At 36.2% G+C, this 19,322-nt stretch overlaps 1 protein-coding gene across 4 annotated transcripts in view; it reads left to right on the forward strand.

Annotated features, from left to right (window-relative positions):
• Nucleotides 1–5,545, forward strand: part of LOC149780227 (uncharacterized) — a 33,214-nt gene extending 27,669 nt beyond the window's left edge. For all 4 annotated transcript variants that reach the window (XM_089937001.1, XM_089936998.1, XM_089936999.1 and 1 more), the window contains exons 6-7: nt 8–57; nt 4,745–5,545. In XM_089937001.1, the coding sequence (XP_089793127.1) occupies nt 8–57; nt 4,745–4,868 (174 nt within the window). In that variant the 3' untranslated portion in view covers nt 4,869–5,545. The remainder of the gene's footprint in view (nt 1–7; nt 58–4,744) is intronic.
• The last annotated feature ends 13,777 nt before the right edge of the window (nt 5,546–19,322 follow it).

Genomic DNA, 19,322 nt, shown 5'->3' on the forward strand with positions numbered 1-19,322 from the left:
TGTTCAGGAAAGGAGACTTGGTTACAGAGTTGTAAACCCAAATAAAGGCAAAAAGAGGTAAGTGAAATTCAGTGCCACATCACCTTAAGTTTCTCAAGTCATTTCAGAAAACATTCTTCATGCAGCTTAATGCTGTCATTCACACAGAAAGTAATGAATTACCATCTAGATTTTTTTTAAAGGTAGAAGTATGCTTATAAATTGATTGCTTTATCGCAAGTATTACAAGATGAATCAATTGATCACTTTATTGCAGGCATTACAAGATGAATCAGTTGATCACTTTATGGCAGGCATTACAAGATGAATCAATTGATGATCACTTTATGGCAGGCATTACAAAATGAATCCTTTGATCACTTTATGGCAGGCATTACAAGATGAATCAATTGATGATCAGATTCACTCTATGGCAGGCATTACAAGATGAATCAATTGGACAATGCTTTAAACAAATTTGTTTACTGAAAACAATTACTTTCAAAAACATGTATATCCTTTCAGTTTTAATTAGTTGTCAGCAATGCTTTCTTACCCACATCACTTTGATGCAATAGATCTGTCACAAGATTGAGGTATTTTGTAAATTTGTTTATGTAACTCATTTTGAGAATAAAACCAACTCTGTATACCCCTTTACCTCATAGAGCATAGTGACAAAGTGCAACGCACTATAAATAGAACACCTGTTACCTAGTCGACAGCATACGCATAGGTCTGACTGTGAACTGTTAAGCAATGTAGTGTATGTTACGTTTAACAGCAGTTTTAACCATTTTACATTTTTGGTACACATCTATTATATGTGGAAAAATTTAAGAGTCAAGTCCGATTGTTATAGCCGTGTAATTATTTTTCACGGAAGAATTTTTTATGTGCTTTAAAATCGAGAGAGAACTCGTTCACCGTCATGTCAGTGAGGCCGCATGACCAACCGTAGCTGCCATTTCCCATACTCGAAATTTACACGTTTTTCGTCTGCGTCTACATCACTAAGTCATCTGAATTTGATAATCAATAAAAACTAATTGCTGCCTACATAAATATCAGAGCCTTTACCCAAGTTATTTAATCTTTCATAGTAGTGATTCTAATCGTGGAAACTTCCTAAGTACTGAATGAAATCCTGCCTGTGAACTGTTAAGCAATGTAGTGTATGTTACGTTTAACAGCAATTTTAGCCATTTTACATTTTTGGTACACATTATATGTGGAAAAATTTAAGAGTAAAATCCGATTATTATAGCTGTGTAATTATTTTTCACAGAAGAATTTTTTATGTGCTTCAAAATTGAGAGAGAACTCGTTCACCGTCATGTCAGTGAAGCCGCGTGACCAACCGTAGCTGCCATTTCCGATACTCGAAATTTACAAGGTTTTCGTCTGCGTCTACATCACTAAGTCATCTGAATTTGATAATTTATAAAAACTAATTGTTGCCTACATCAATATCAGAGCCTTTACCCAAGTTATTGAATCTTTCATAGTTGTTATTCTAATCTTGAAAACTATGTACGTACTGAATGAAATCCGTGACCGCCATTTTGGAGAGTGGAGATTACGACCCAGTTACTTTAAATAGCATATATCAGCCAGTGCATACATAGCGACCACGTGATCTGACGTAATTGTCATTCACAGAAATAAATGTAGTATCTAATGGGGGGGTTTCCCCGAAGGTGGCGCTACGAAAACCAGCAAAAAATGGCTGATGTTTACAGCAGGCGTCAAAAGGCGCTTCCATGCGAATGGAGTAAAGGCGTCCAAAGACACTTGCATGAGGTAAAGGGATACTTTATACATATTGTGCCAAAATACAAAGTTAATGATGAGCTCTGTTTTAAGCATTTTGACCAGTCGGTGAATTTTCAAATTTTTTAAAGTTGTTCATTTAGAATATTTTGGCAAAGTATTTTTAACAAATATCAGGATATAAGAAAGACACGATAGTGCAAACATCTTGTTCAAGGAAAAACTCAATGTTAAGATCATATTTTTAAAATGGCATGTTAAAATTGTGTCAATAGTGACATATAGTTTGGCAGTAACCTTTTTGCCCCGTTAACCCTTTACTGCTCATCTATTTGGAGACTGAACTGCTCAATTTACACAGAATTTATCCATCAAGTCAATAAATTGGCACCCTGTTTGAACTTTTGTTTTGTGCAGTAATATTTTCTTTTTAGTGCAAATACTTTTGTTGACACTGGATGGGTATTGTGTATATTTTATATCTGCTTGCAGTGGATGAAATGGTTCATTATCATGGCAACCAAATCCTGCCTAGAAAATGTAAAAATCAGGACAAAATTAATTTTTCAGTCTTCGTATATATACTGAGTTTTCTGCATGCCATATCAGTCATGCTTAGAATATTTTCAATTTACGATCAGCGAAGGTTTTGTAATCATTTGGCTTAGATTGTAAAATTTCCACATAATATAGGCATAACGGGTGATGTTTTCAGTGACAAGTCAAGATGTCATGGAAGTTTGGGCTGTATATTCTGTTTATCTTGATTATACTCAAATGCCCTTAAATATTCAAAATATTACAAAGAATTGTAGTCCAACATTAAATTTATTGCAATTTATACCAAATAACTTGGTTACCATGGCAACAGTTAAAAATGCAGCCAATAATATTACAGTATGGAAGCTGACTTTACATCATTGCCTATGTTCCAAGTTCACAAGTAGTTGAAAGAAAGCCGACAATTAATAATTTGTAAAAATCAGAGAACAAAAAGTGTGTAATCAGTCTTGTGCATATTTATTGACATGTATATACAAGTATCTACTTGAGTACTGCATTATTTTGATCCAGACAAGTGGAATATACAAGGACGACGACTGATGAGAAACCATTCTCTTAATAATCAACATTTTTGTACACCCACTGCAAAGTGGAAAGTATTATGTTATGATGTTCATCTGTTAACAATTTGGTTTCCAGTACCTCTAGTGCCTATGATCTGTAGTTACTAGACTTGTGTGTATGCTTGCATTCAGAGTAAGAAAAAACTCGATCCATTTCTGGCACAGAGGCTGAAATGTCAGTGTCACCAAGCAAAAGAAGAAAGGTTTTTGTACATTAATTTGAGTTCTCCACCATCTACAGTTACCAAACTTTGCAGATAGTTGGTACGTGGGTAAAATGATTTATACACAGAAACTCAACATTTGCCGTTACCGAACTTTATGGACATTATGCACTTGGGTTCAGGAAAAACTTGTAAATTTGGGGGCCAATAGTCATAGAAAGAAGAAAAATAGTTTCTGCACAATAACTTGAGTTCTACATGACATCAACGGTTACCAAACTTTGTGAAAAGCTTGCATGTGGAGTAAGGATAAACTTGTTTGGTTTTGTGGTCAAAGGTCAAAGTCACAGACTAAAAGAAAAATGTAGTCTGAACAATAACTTTAGTTCTCCATCATCTCTCGGCCAAACTTTATGGGTTTTGCACGAGGAGTGGGGAAGAACCCAATTAATCTTGGAGTCAATGCCACAGTGGCTGAAAGAATAAAAATGGTTTTGCACAACAATACCATCTCTACATCACATCCTTCAAACGTGTGGCATTTGGGTTAAGGAAGAAGCCCATTTCAATACATGGCAGACTAAGAAACAAGAGGGGCACATTATGTTTATGAGACTCTTGTCATGTAATTAAAAAAAAAAAAAACTTGTGGGTAGCAGAAGTTCTCTGGGTCCATGGGTGGCTGAGTGGTCCTAGACACTTGCCTAACATATTGCTAGCACATTTCACTTCTGTCCATGCAAATGAGTCTTAGCTCAACCAACATGGATATGCAAGAAAACTTGCCAGTAGTTTCCTGTGGGTTGTTAGTGCTGCCAAGTTTTACCAGCATATTATGCTGAAAAATGTCCTTAAACCATGCAACAATAAATATTCCACTATATATGGGGAAAACTGAACTTTTAGATTTGTGGACTACTGCTTTTTCTGGATACATTTGCAAATGATTTTACTCTGGAAATGGTGCACAATTTCAAAATTTAATTTCCTGTCAGTTACAAAGAATTTTAAAACTAATGAAAGAAAATTACCCTTCATTTCTGAAGTCAATAGAATTTTAGTAAGAACTTTAGGGCCATGTAACAGTTGTATCAAAAGTATGTCAACTTAGGCTTTGGCCTCCATTCCAAATAATTGCAAACATGTTTAAAACACTAGAATGCATACCGCTTTTGCATCTTTCCAAAGCCTCATTTCTTGTTATACTGTACCTACTCCAGTTGTCTTGGAAACAAACTTTAGTAAAATAAGCTTCACCTAAAAAAATCCAATATTGAAAATCCAATTTTATATGCCGCCATGAGCACTAAAATCACAAAAATTAGACATTTAATGTATTTGTTCACTACTGGCAGAAGCCATGGTGGCTCAGTTGTTACAGGTGTTGGACTTTGTAATCCAAGGGTCCGATTTTATACCAGCCAACTCAGATTGGTCATATCATTTTGTCCTTTAAATTGTATAACCAACCAACATCACTATGGTCAGACATCCTTTACACTGATGTTTTGTACACGTTCTTTTATTTTTATTTTTTAAATTTGGTAGTGTTTTAAATATTTACTCTTCTTTCCAGGTTTTTTTTGGGTCAATGTTTCTTTCATTTCTGATTTTTGAAGTTGGCACAATAGAAAATTTCAGATGCATCCTAAACCCCCTCGTGTATACTTGTCTTATTCACAATATGCATTATTATTTCAGACCAAAAGCATCAGATGATATTGGAATAGTTGATGGCCAAGTCGGAAGATACAAAAATGGCATTCAGTATGTGAGAAAAGAAGACCTAACAGGAATCAAGAAACTGAAACAGAAACAGAAATAAATATCAATTATTTTGTTGGGTTTTCTCGTTCCTCTTGTATGAACACATTTAGATTCTCATAAAATTGCAATCCAGATTCAGTCGACATACAACAACAGTTCTTTGTATATGTGCTGTTGAAACCAAAGTTGAGGAGAAGAACAGTCAGCGACTACAACTCCTCTGAATGATGCTATGGAATGCTGGAAATGTTTAAAGTTTTCATCAATATAAGGAGTGCATGCCAGCGTGATTAAAAACAAAAAAAGTCCCCCATAAGGTTGTGCTACCAAAACTAAAGTTCGGAGAATAGGCATTGAAGAGCGATAAATCCTGAAAATGATGATGTATCAGGTTCTTGTTACAACTCTATGGTCTTGAACTAAGTAACAGAAAGAAGCAAAACCAACAAGTTATTAATAAATAATTTATTTCTCAAAGTTACAAAGTGAAAATTTAAGTGAACTTGCAGTACTGTATCGACTGCATATCTTGGGACATGATAAATTAAACATTTTCCTGTCCCAGAACTTACAGGGAAAGTTTCATCACTTAGGTCACATGTACCAAGACTTGAGAAACAAAACAAATCTGTGTTGAATTTGTGCACCTCTTCCCCCTCTGCATGTATTAACGAAATAAAATGACTCGAGAAACAAAACAAATTGATATTTTGGTAATAAATTGAAAGAAACTAACTTTGTATTAATATTTATTCCATTTTTTATGGACATTTATTAAAGACAAAAATATATCCACAAATTTCATATATGTAACGTATGCATCCATACTGTAAAATGTATTGCTTGTCAGATAACACGTGAAACATTGTTCATTCACGTAAATATGTACCAGACAGTGCTGGATCCAACAAAATCACAAATGAGAGAGAAATATCAACCAATTACATTAAGGACATGGTGCTAAACAGTCCTGCTTTTATTATATCCAGTTAGCTATACGACAGCTCGCAAATAAAAAATTATTGCCTTATATACTCGCTTATAAGCCGAACAATTTAGGAAAAAATAAAGGTCTGGAAGAAGTGGGGTCGGTTTATTTGTGGATCAACAATAATTTTGTCCCCCGTGACCTAAGACGTATTTGCATGTGAAAAATAATTCTCAATGTCCCAACACTTACTCAACTGTATTTTGCATGTGCATATTTTCTGATTTCTCCATTACGAAATCAAATATAGGTTAAAAAAGACTTGATAATTCACAGTCCAGTTCAAGTTTACCCTGGAGACCAGTCTGTACTATAATGTGTGGTACTTGTACAGTGCAAATCGTACCTAAAGTCACTTTAATCTGGTGTGCATCTTATGATGTTGTCTCAGACTTTGGGTCAGCTTATATGTGTATCATGCACTTTTTAGTGTTTATACCTGTTCAGTTGGGTGGGGTCAGGTGGCGGGATGGCTTATTATGGGTTTATATGCGAGTAAATACAGTATTTGAATATATATTCGCTGTGAGTGCAAATGACAGTTTTTATGGTAGCATGGGTTACAGAAAGTATTACTAAAGCAAGTTAATGTTGAATATACTATTCACCCTGCAGACATCAATGCCAGTTTGTATTAATTATGATTACAGATGGCAAACAACTTTTATAGTCCACCAAGTTTCCCCACCCTCCCACAAGTCAATGGATTGATGCATTGTCCACTCCAAAACCACTATCCTGCCCTTCCTTGGACTTTTCATGACAATATTCTTGCTGGAATGTGACCAGCATGGATTATAAATCCATTTAAGGTTGCTTGGTGAAGGAGGTTCCAAAACCTCTCCAGAGACAAATCACCCAGGAACTTCATGCACCCCTGTAGGACTGGGAATACTATCCCCATTTCAAGACTGTCCACATGGAGGAAGGATTATTGTTGGGTACCCTGAAGAACTTTCCTACAGGTTCTTTGCCCTGCCCTGAGATGGGGTTCAGGTGTGTGCATGGGATTCCATTTTAGATTTCCCCCCATCAACCCAAGTTAATGGTGCAAGTCTGGTCCATGAGACATCTCACCTGCTAGGGGGTCCCTACATGGTTTCCAGTTCACTAAAGAAACTGGAGATGGCACAAATAAAGTCTTGTTTGGGGAATCAGGTCCCTCACAGGTTCAAAGTCCCTAGAAGAGATTTCATGGCAAGCCGTTTCCAGACTTTTGAAAAGAGACCTCGCTGGGACTGATGGAGGAGTATCTACTGCACAAGAACCCCCCCTTAGGGAAGGACCCACAAAGATTTCTTCAGCTACCCCATTGGGCAACTGATGGGCAGGAGAGGTTTAAAATAGGATTGCTGCTTGTACTGGGACCGCACGAGTTTGAAGAATTTGACCGAGGGCACCTGGGGTGGTCAGGCTGACCCTGCTTTCTGGCCAGTTTCAGATGAAAGGACCTATGTTGTTGATCCTAGAGTCCATATACGGTACAACACCTCCAAAATGGGACTAAATGCGTAGCAAGGTTTCAATTGTGTTTGTGCAAGACCTTGCAAGTATTCAGGGCTGAATTCTTGAGAAGGTGGAACAACCCTTCTGACAAGTGCTTTCAGCGTGTTGAAGCCCAGTATGAGAAGCTATGGTAACCACCGACCTAGCCTTGGCTAGCCTCATTTTTACTGGAGGGGTGACTGCCGCTATGTTGCCTAGCCTACTCTTGACCAAAGTTTTAGTTTTCCAATTTGATTTCTTCTGTTTCATGTGGTGATAGCAATTAACCTCTCCCACATGATGGATTTAAATCGATACATTTCCAATTAATATAATTATTGCCTTTCCTCCTTTCATTAAACCCCAAGAATCTGAATATTGTTCTGTACATTTGTTAGTTTTCTTCTCCACACTTACAGTCTATGCACAATTGTATTTTGCACTTGACCTTGTCCAAGATCAAGTTCATAGTACCCAACTAGAGACACAAATGTCTATTTTGTAAACACAAAATATAAAGTTCATATTTCTCAAGGAGTGTTTGTTAAACATTAGGATCATTATCAACAAACAGTAAACATACTTTTCTGGGTCTGGGTTTAGGCTACTGGGATCTCTCCAAAAACCTGTTGTACCAGATGTTTTCTATGTTACAGTTTTAGTAAACAAAATTTGTTAAAAATAATCTTGTTTACGTCCAAAATTGTTCATTCTTGCAACATCAGAATCATTTGTAGTATTCAGTTTTTATTTTTGTGAATTTTATTCAAATTATTCTCTAAAATTTCAGTGCTCAAGAATATTCTTGGAAAGAATCGTCAATTTGGAACTGTAGTGAATTCAGTCAAGAACATCTTGGATCACTGCAGGGTTTTCTCAATCATATAAAGTCATTCAGAAACACCTCAATTCAAGGCCTTGAAAGTCATCAATATAAAGAAAAATGTGATGAAAATTTTACTTTCGAGTCATTTATTTCAGGTTATGTGATATGACTGGAAGTAAGGGTAGATTTTCTGTCATATGCTGTCAATTCCACTAATGTCATAATTCACATGAAGTAATCAGACATCATGCATAGAACCCCTTTCACATGGCATCATAACACTTTCACTTCACCAGGTTTAATTGGCACATTGGATCCTGGAAAAGACATTCTGTTGCAGTTTCAACCATGCATCAAAGAAATTTTACAAATGCACATTTAATACTGGCTGGATGATTAAGCTTGGCGAATACTAGGTGATGATAGTGACGTCAATATATATTTAAAGCCACAAGACACATCAGAATATTGGAGCTGGAAAAGTGTTAAAAAGGAATTTTAGCCGATACATCTAGACAGTCTGAAATTGAGCTTCGAATTAAGTAGGTTGTTTGTATGCTTAGAACCAGAACTGACATAAATTGGAAAGCTTGAAAATATACACACCATATAATAAATACTTTTCAAACACTAGAGATGCAGCTTTAGTAGGTCTGATCACCAACACCATGTAGTATAATCTTCTGGGCTGTTCATTAGACATTTCTTAGTACAAATCTATGAACTTATAAACGTGGATAAGCTCCATATTCTTGAGGATTGTTTTCTAGTATTGTCTCAATGTTTTTTTATGACTCAATTTTCAAGAACCAGTGCAACTGAAACAGTGAATGGTAATACAAATTTATATTCTTCGATTCATCTGGATTTGCTTTTATCAGAGAGTAAATCAATGCGAGGTGAATTCTAATGTACAATCAGGTACAATTTAGCACCAAATTATCCTAGATAGGAAAAACCTAGGGATACATTTTCATCATGTTTATTAACGTTATGAAGTGTAGGAATATTGCACGTTTATTTAGTTTCAGGTACAATAAAAAGTAACGACATTTGCAACACATTTACAGATTCCCTTTGTTGGTGAGAAACTGCTGATGTTTGGAAATTTTGACTACATGCTCTTGTTAGATTTCAAATTTGGTGTAATATCTTCAGGTTTGTGAACGACTCTCAACATGTGATAATGCGACCCTGGCAAATCCCAAAAAAGTAATAGCTGTTCTTAAAAATGCATTATTCAATTACATGAGCATAATGTAGTCTTGTAAGGATTCAGATAAATTTAATAATCTGAAAATAACATTAGGAAGTAAATACATGTATTTGATCAAATAGCCATCTAAACAAGCAGTCCATGGCATTAATGGTCTTGAAAATCCACTACAGTATTATCAAACAGATGGCAGTCTGGCATACTAGTCAATAAGGCATCGATTCAAGAAAGTGAAACTTAAGCAGATTATGTTAGTGACGAATCTTTTTTGGAGCCAAAATAACTAAAAAAAACATTACCTGTGAGCTGTGAAATAGAAAATAAACGGGAGGATCCGTTTCCAAACTTGTCCCATCTGGTCAAGTTAGCCACCATCAGCAGGAGCATCTCGTCACAGAATACCGATTATACACAGGTGAAGAACAGATTTAGCTCAAAAAAATTGACAGAGGTAATGGTTTTTAGAGATTTTGATTTCAGTAGGAATCAAGAAAGGAAAGAAAGAACAATGGATATTGAAGTGACAAGTAAATAGTGAACTATGGCAGTTTCCTCTAGCCTTTTGTAACAAGTGGGAGGCGTGACTAGATAAAATTAAGTTTCAGCTGGAGAAGAAAGTCTAGTACCCGGTAGCTAAATAGCAATGGTTAATATCTGGATCTAGTTACATGGACTTAAAAAAATAACATTTCCCTTACACATTTCTGTATTGTTTCTTGTATTTAAATTGGCAACTGAAACAGAATACTTGATACCATGAGCGTCATTGATAACTTAAAACTTTTAATTGGAAAGTCTTTCGAATTTCAGTTCTCTGGTTCTGCATGAATCCTGTTAATGTTATTGATTGGAATACTTTTCACATCATCCAAATTCAGGCCACTGTTACATTAGTACATGTAGCTGTGGATGGTTGGGTTTATGGTGGTTTTGAATTCTCTTTTAGATTTTTATCTATGTTAGGGTGGGGTGGCAATTCTAGTTACATGGAACTTTTTTTTTTTTTTTGAGGTTCAAGAGATGCGATTACAAGGTTATCTCCATGATGAGCAGAACATTAAAAATTTAAGTACCATATTTACCACGTTTTCGGACACTGTATTTGTCGTTTTTTTTAATATAATATTTAAATGCCTTCCAAGTTTTCAGACGTTGCTCCGCTATTTCTTCTACAAGTTATGTTTTTGGATCTAGGAAGATCTGCTACTTCTTTTTAATGTAAAATTCAGTGTTTGCCATTAATTTAACCGATACAAAGTTTGCTTCATTGGGTCGCCAATTATTTAATGTGATCATGAACTTCCATTAACTAATATCATTTTAAATTCTTAATCATTATGTATGTATGTATGCAGATAGATCGATATATATGTATTTTTATACCAAGCTATACACAATAAGAAACCGTATCAAAGAATGAAAAGAAATATGATTTAATGCTGTAATATATTTAAATATACTATTCAATTTCAAGTAGCTTGTCCATAGCCTTTCTTAGGTCCTCGGGCAAAAAGCCCGCAAATTCTGTATCACTATCGTCATCCATATTGTTTAATCATTTGTCATTTCTGATCAGTGTGTTTTCACTTCCGCTCAGATTGACACCGATGCCACACACCTTGAAAGATTTCATTATCATTGTGCGCTTTTCCTTCAACGTGACTATGGAATGTACAACTCGGTCCGTTGCTGCTTTCATCAGACGATTTTAATGCAATCGTAGCATCCCTGATGTAATCTGTCCAGCTGCAGTGGAGGTAGCTCTTGACAGGTTTATTGATGCTCACATCAAGAGGTTGCAACCTGGATGTGCAGCCTCCTTGTATTATTGCAGCACAACATTTCCACGCCGCCGTTTCTTCACATCATCAGTGATTTGAGCCTGGAACGAGTCCATAACTAAGTGATCGCTCTCTTCTGGTGAATGGCAAATAAATTTCTTCAATCCAAAGCAGCATTAGCGTTTCATCCAGCCATGCTTTCTCTTGAACTGTGATAATCCATTCTTTTGATCTAGATGTCTCTTTCCCTAGAAAATAATCTTCGGAGGTAATATGTCGCCAGAACCTGCAACTGCAAAAATGACAGTAATGTCTCTCTTCTCCACTCCAGTTGTACAAATCAGAACGCTTTTCATTCCATCTATGTCCACCGTTTACCCTGGCACATGATCAAAGTACATTGGCGTCTTGTCCATGTTATTAACCCTTTAAGCCCCGATCCCGTCTGTACGCGTGATCCGGTTTCTGCATTCAATGGCCGATCCCGCCTGTAGTCGTGATTTTTTTACTGCATTCAATGGCCGATCCCGTCTCCAAGCGTGATGAATGTGTGTTAGATTCAACGTCTCTGATTGGTTAGAAATGGGTTTATTCCAAGAACTAACAACTATTTAACCAATCAGAAATGATTTTACTTTCATTTGCGGAAATTTGAATTGTTCAGAAGCTAAGGGCTCCTGTTTTGAAAGCGGTTTAACTACACGTGTTCTGTTCATGAAAAATCGTAAATGACGGCGGACGCAAGAGTGATTTTTGATGAGAGCAAAAATGAAGAGTTTCTCGGGTTTGATCTTGAAAATACTGAGCAAGCTGACGAAAGATATGTTCGGCAGTTGGACATTTTGTGAGATTTCGATTCGGACAGCGATGATGATAGAGTTCTTGCGGATAAACGTTGCACATAATTTTGTAAATTCTGTATAAATAAGTCGTGAAAGACTTGGACAAATAGGGAAAAAAAATACATCACTGTGTAGACAAATTCATTTGCAATAAATGGTGAAACTTTCTTAGATTTTAATTGGATATAAGCAGAGAAATTAAGGTAAGAGTGAATGCATGTGCACGATGTTTACAAAATTTTTCAAACAGGTAAAACTCGGGGGGCACACGCAGCTAGACACAGCTTAGCGCTGCTGGGGCATAGCAGCAGTGATACTGATAACGGGTCTGGGGCTGAATGAGTTAATAAACTTGTCAAATTCGTCCTCACATCTATCCATGAAAACTTGTGGAACCAAGTAATCTTTTCTTCCAAATCCTTAGGTAAACTTTGGGCAATCGAGGTCCTGCTTCTGAGCACAAACCCATGTCTTTTCATGAAACTCTCTCCCCACGAGTCACTGGCATGGAATTTCTCTCCAGAAATTCTGTGGAGAAGAGCTCCTTGGCATATATACATATTCCCTCAACACTGACTTGAATTTTTAAGTCATGCTGAGTGAGCACCCATTGAGCTATCTTATCCATAGCTTGTCCATATGAAATGGGTCGTCCACACCTAGGCAAATGTCCGTTCAAGTTCAGATCTGCATAAAGTAAATTTTCATCCATGTACTCACCATGGATTTCAGAATCTTGAACTGTAGGCCCGATTCCCAGAAGTTTTGCATTGTTAACGATACATTGCTTTTGCTTCAATACATAATGTTTATAGTGACCATGTACAGAACCAGATGGAGCACTCTCAGGTTCAAGATAATCAGACTCGTCATCTAGAGCAGCTTACTTCGTAGGTGGTTCTTTTTGTGCTGCATCCTCACAATCATTAAATCAAGGTTGCTTCTGTGGACAGCCTACTGGCCTCTTTGGAGACGATTTTGGCAAGTGAGAGTGCTTCCTTGCTTGTTGCAAAACGTATGATAAACTTGTCCATCAAAATTATTCCAGTACTAACAATATCACGTTTCACAATGACAGCTATCCAGTATATAAACTTTTGACAGTCACCGTGGTGGGTATTTTATTTATACTTCACATTTTAATAGCTTGATTCAGCTAACAAAAATATGATTGTTGTCTGTGTAGACGTTGTTACGCACAGAACTACTTCATACAGGTGTGACAGTTCTGACTTTGATTAGAAACCATGAGCCCTGCTTAACATCTTTAAACAATACATCAGTCGGTATGGATTAATAAAATTCATTGGCACTGTAGTAACAAAACAAACCCCTTATCCCTGAGGGATTATTTACCAAGGTTTAAACATAGTTATTGTCTACAAGTAATAAACCTCTTTGTAGACGATAAATATTGATTGTGGGTGCTAAATGTTAGGTACATTGTGTGCTCTTTTAATGAAATCCAGATGGCTGCCTTTATATCCAAACACACTTGTCAAAGAAATTCCACAGGTTAACAATCTTTGAGCAGTCAGCTAGTTGAAGAAGAAAAAAAGAAGAGAGAACCACAATAGATCACCTTTATAATAAAAAACAAACAAACATAATAATCAATCCGACTCGTACATTGCAACTTTGTTATTTTTACCCTTCTTAGGCATGCATATAACACTCGGCCCATATGGAGCCTCTCACCCTTGGTGTTCCAAGATCAGCCATCTTACATGTATGGGTATTTCTACTCTCCATACTAAAATGTTTGTCATGAATATCTTATGAATTATAATTCCAAACATCTTTTTATTTAGTTTGTATTAATATCTTAATTACACTGAAATAAAGCTTGCGCATGTTTGTGATGTACATTTTAACACATCAACCCCGGGCGACGAGTGTACTCGTTTACACCCTTGATCTCCCGCGAGCCTTGCTAAAGTGGCCGAGTTTGCATAGCTTGTCTCCCGAGCGCCGAGTTTAAGAGGCAGTATTTAGCAAGGCCTTTCTCCCGCATGACGAGTTAACTCGGCGCAAACCATTGGCTGATTTAAAGCCATTTCCTACCAATGCAGACAGTTTAACCAATCAAATTTTAGCTTACATAGATAGAGCGCACATTGCTGAACAGCGGGAAATTTTTTTCACTTTGATATCAGTCGATTTAGTGAAAATATTTCGATTTTAAATTGATGCACATTGATGAGAATCAGCCTCTAGGAGCACACTTTTACTTGACGGATTCTGATGGAGAATTTTCTGGATTTTAATCAGACGAGATTGATGGCGACATCGAAAAAGCTACTGAAAATAACAGTGGTAGTGACGAAAATGAGAATGTTGAAGAAGAAAATGAAAGTAGAGCTGATCGATGATCTTAAATGATAAAACACACATTGACAAGATGCTATACAAAGGACCAGCAACGGATTTAGATCCTGATGCAAATGCATTTGATTTTGTGGAGCTTCTTTTTCTTTTGAATAATTGTTAAATAAATGTTTGGGAAATATACGTTGTTAACATGAGTGTTCATATTTCAAGGTTTGTTAAGTGTTTTGTTAGTTTTAAAAATTTCAGTGAGAGTTCTTTGGAAGGAAGGTAAGTAAAGAGCAAGTAAAATATGCCCATTTGTGTACAGTATTCACAGGACGTTTAGTTTACAAGAGACAAGTGGAATTTTTGTGTACATAAAATATAAACATTTAATGTGTTGATGGTGTTAATAATTCCTTCTGAATTCATAATGGATTTTATGGATTATTCACGGCAAGAGAAGCAAATTGGCAAGTACATCATTTGTTTTCACCATCATGCATTAGTTTTATTTCTGCATGTAGCATGAAATTTATACCATTATGTATGTAAGTTTATCGAGAACTGCCGTGCCAAATTTCAGCTGAATTAAATGAATACAAATAAAATAACAATTTTATTGCAAGTAGCCCCTTCTATAAATATCTCCAATCCAATTGCCGTCGGCTAGTCTCAAGGATACAGGCACTGGAAAGGCCAACACTGCTCTAGGTCATCTCTGCAAGTATGTTTCAGGGGGCTACCTAGCCGTTTGGCTCAGGGGTTAATGTGTTAATGATCACTGATCAGCAGAGGGTTAACGTGGATAGCATGATTACCAACATAGTGGTTTGGAAATGCGCATACGATCATAGCTCTAATACATGTATGGCTGTGTTTTCTGGTGGATGGGCACGTATCAAATAGACAATATAGGCAAGTTATGCCTTTTTTTTTATTCATTATCCTTTCCATGGTGTTCAACAAAATACTCGTTTTACTTCATGGCAGCACATCATGTGAGCTAACAGTAACTTCATTAACGGGGTGGGGGGGGTGGAGAGAGAACAAAAAGAGGAAAATAAATCTTTTCTTCACCATTATGTTTTCAGACACCTAATTAAAGAATTTAAGATGTATTTGGACGACAAAAAAAAGTAATTATTTGTTGCAGTCTGGAAACGTACAAATGTCAAGAGTTTCTAAATAAACTTAAAACAAAAGTCAATAAATAATTAAACCACCAAAACCTGGTACTGCAAGGAAATCAGTATGCTTTCTCGACTGCTAGGCTAGCCTACTGGGGAAGAAAAAAAATGTGGAGTCGAGGTAGAGCTGTTTGGTTTTTGCTTCAAACAGGTTTCCTTCAGTTGTTTAGGCTTCCAAGGTCAAAATAAAATTTTATATTACTGTTATTGAACAAAATTTGGTGCTCAGCATTAGGACTACTAAATGGAATTAAAGAACATTTTAGATTATAAAACATTTTCTAAATCTAAAGATGCTTCTCTTTCAAGACTCTCCAAAACATCCAAGTCAGATAAGATGATCATGTAGAAAACCACAACATGTATCACGTGAAACGATTTTGATTATATTCCTATAAACTGGCACGTAAAGTCATTTCAATGTACAGAATAATTATTTTTTTCTGCTGACCTGCTTTATGTTGCAAAGTGGAACAACATAATTAGTTTTGATTCCTTTCAAACTTTTGATTCTAAAGAATTCTCTCTCTCTCTCTCTCTATATATATATGCATCTTTTAGGAAGCAAATATTTCCTATTACACTATATATATAAAAAAAACTATAAACGCAAATAATTTGAATCATGTTTTGTAATGAAAAGAGTTTAACCCTGAATTTATATGTGCCGATAAAATCCAGAACAGGATTTTTCAAACAACTTGATCTCCTTAAGATGATCTAATCATTTAAAAAACAAAAGATCTTCAGAATTATATACTGTTGTATAAACAAGGACTGAATTTTCTGTAAAGAAGCCTTCTTGTAATACATTAAACCAGTCCCCAAACCTATATTGATACAGGGCCTAGTATCATTTTTTATAATATAACGGATGACAATTTCTCATTTCAGCTCCGAGATTTAAAAATCTGGACCACATATTTGTCTTAAAAAGAATAGCAATCCATTTTCTAATCCCGTCTTCCTCAAATGATTCCCACCAAATTTTTCATATTTGGTCATTTGGGTGTGGGGTCATTGCAAATGCATATAGATAATTTGGAATTTGTTGCCACCGTGCGGTTGCAACATATGGTATTTGCTTACCAGCAGGACTAGAAAATTTAAGTGTATGTTATATCGCCTTATACCTGTATGAAATCAGTAGGAAAGTATTATAATTGTTATGTCTTTATCCACCGACGGACTAGAAGAAACTACAGCGAACATGAAACCTGACCCTGTACTCGCCATTTGCATTATTAGTCACACGACTTCAGAAATCTCAAACAAGGACATCGGAAGCCCAATAGTCACATGCTATCGACAACAAACTCCTTTTTTAATGGAGTTGTACAGAAATTCAATTACATTAAATGAAAGTCCGATACTTTTTTGTAAAAACCAACAATCTAGCCAGTCTGATTTATCAAGCAGACAGCATACGTCAAAGTGGTAGTCACGTGATACAACAAAACTCCAGTTGTTCTTCTTGGAATATATAACTATAGAAAAATTTGTTTTATTTCATTTTCACATTTTAGTACAATTAGTACTCGACTTTCATTTAACCCTTTACCTCATAGAGCATAGTGACAAAGTGCAGCACACTATAAATAGAACACCTGTTACCTAGCAGATGGCATCCGCATAGGCATGCCTCTGAATTGTTAAGCAATGTAGTGGTGTTACGTTTAACCCTTTACCTCATAGAGCATAGTGACAAAGTGCAGCTCGCTATACATAGAACACAGGTTACCTAGTCGACCGCATACGCATAGCTTGCCTGTGAACTAATAAGCAATGTAGTGTATGTTACGTTTAACAGCAATTTTAACCATTTTACATTTTTGGTACACATCTATTACATGTGGAACAATTTAAGAGTAAAGTCCGATTGTTATAGCTGTGTAATTATTTATCACGGAAGAATTTGTTATGTGCTTTAAAATCTGGAGAGAATTCGTTCACCGTCATGTCAGTGAGGCCGTGTGACCAACCGTAGTGCTGCCATTTCTCATACTCGAAATTTACAAGTTTTTCATCTGTGTCTACATCACTAAGTCATCTAAATTTGATAATTTATAAAAACTAATTGCAGCCTATATCAATATCAGAGCCTTTACCTAGGTTATTGAATCTTTCATAGTTGTGATTCTAATCATGAAAACTTCGTAAGTACTGAATGAAATCCGCGACCGCCATTTTGGAGAGTGGAGATTACGACCCAGTTACTTTAAATAGCAGATATCGACCAGTACATAAACAGTGACCACATGATCTGACGTAATTGTCATTCACAGAAATGAATGCAGTATCTAATAAGGGGTTTTCCCCGAAGGTGGCGCTACGAAAACCGGCTTAAAATGGCTGATGTTTACAGCAGACGTCAAAAGGCGCTTCTATGGGACTTTTGTAGAAGCGTCAAAAGTCGCTTTCATGCGACTTTTGTAGAGGCGTCCAAAGACGGTTGTATCAGGTAAAGGGTTAACAGCAGTTTTAACCATTTTACGTTTTAGGTAGACATCTATTATATGTGGAAAAATTGAAGAGTAAAGTCTGATTGTTATAGCTGTGTAATTATTTTTCACAAAAGAATATTTTATGTGCTATAAAATCGAGAGAGAACTCAGTCACCTTCATGTCAGTGAGGCCGCGTGACCGACCGTAGCTGCCATTTCCCATACTTGAAATTTACACGTTTTTCGTCTGCGTCTACAACATTAAGTCATCTGAATTTGATAATCAATAAAAACTAATTGCTGCTTACATAAATATCATATCCTTTACCAAGGTTATTGAATCTTTCGTGGTTGTGATTCTACTCGTGAAAACTTCGTAAGTACTGAATGAAATCCTGCCTGTGAACTGTTAAGCAATGTAGTGTTGTTACGTTTAACATTAATTTTAACCATTTTACATTTTTGGTACACATATATGTGGAAAAATTTAAAAGTAATGTCCAATTGTTATAGCTGTGTAATTATTTTCCACAGAAGAATTTTTTTTATGTGCTTTAAAATCTTGAGAGAACTCGTTCACCATCATGTCTGTGAGGCCGCGTGACCAACCATAGCTGCCATTTCCGATACTCGAAATTTACAATGTTTTTGTGTGCGTCTACATCACCAAGTCATCTGAATTTGACAATTTATAAAAACTAATTGCTGCCTACATCAATATCAGAGACTTTACCTAATTTATTGAATCTTTCGTGGTTGTTATTCTAATCGTGAAAACTTCGTATGTACTGAATGAAATCTGCGGCTGCCATTTTGGAGAGTGGAGATTACGACCCAGTTACTTTAAATAGCCGATATCGACCAGTGCATGAATAGCGACCACGTGATCTGACGTAATTGTCATTCACAGAAATGAATGTAGTATGTAATGGGGGGGTTTCCCCCGAAGGTGGCGCTACGAAAACTAGCTCAAAATGGCTTATGTTTACCACAGGCGTCAAAAGGCGCTTCTATGCGAATCTTGTAGAGGCGTCAAAAGGCGCTTCCATGCGAATGGAATAGAGGCGTCCAAAGACGCTTGTACGAGGTAAAGGGTTAATATTTCACATTTTTTTCTTCTTCTCTGTAACAGTTGAAAATGGGGGTTGTTAGATTCGTGTACTTGTGCAAATCACGAGTAGCAGGTCACATTTCATCAACGCTTTAGTTTTATCTTGTCCTTCAGCAGATTAAAAGACAAAAAGATTATAATGGTCACAATTTCTGAGAAAATGGGTAATTTACCTAACGATTTCATGCATGTATCACTTGATCTAACAACATTTTAAGTTTGCTTGGCCATCCGGTAAATGGGTACACTTTGCCACCACCATGTTGGCCTCTTCTGATGCTAGACCGGTTTTCATACCTTTCATGCAAGGAAAGATAAG

Source organism: Sinohyriopsis cumingii, chromosome 16 (genome assembly GCF_028554795.1).
Source record: "Sinohyriopsis cumingii isolate HCF-2022 chromosome 16, ASM2855479v2, whole genome shotgun sequence".
Classification (NCBI taxonomy): domain Eukaryota; kingdom Metazoa; phylum Mollusca; class Bivalvia; order Unionida; family Unionidae; genus Sinohyriopsis; species Sinohyriopsis cumingii.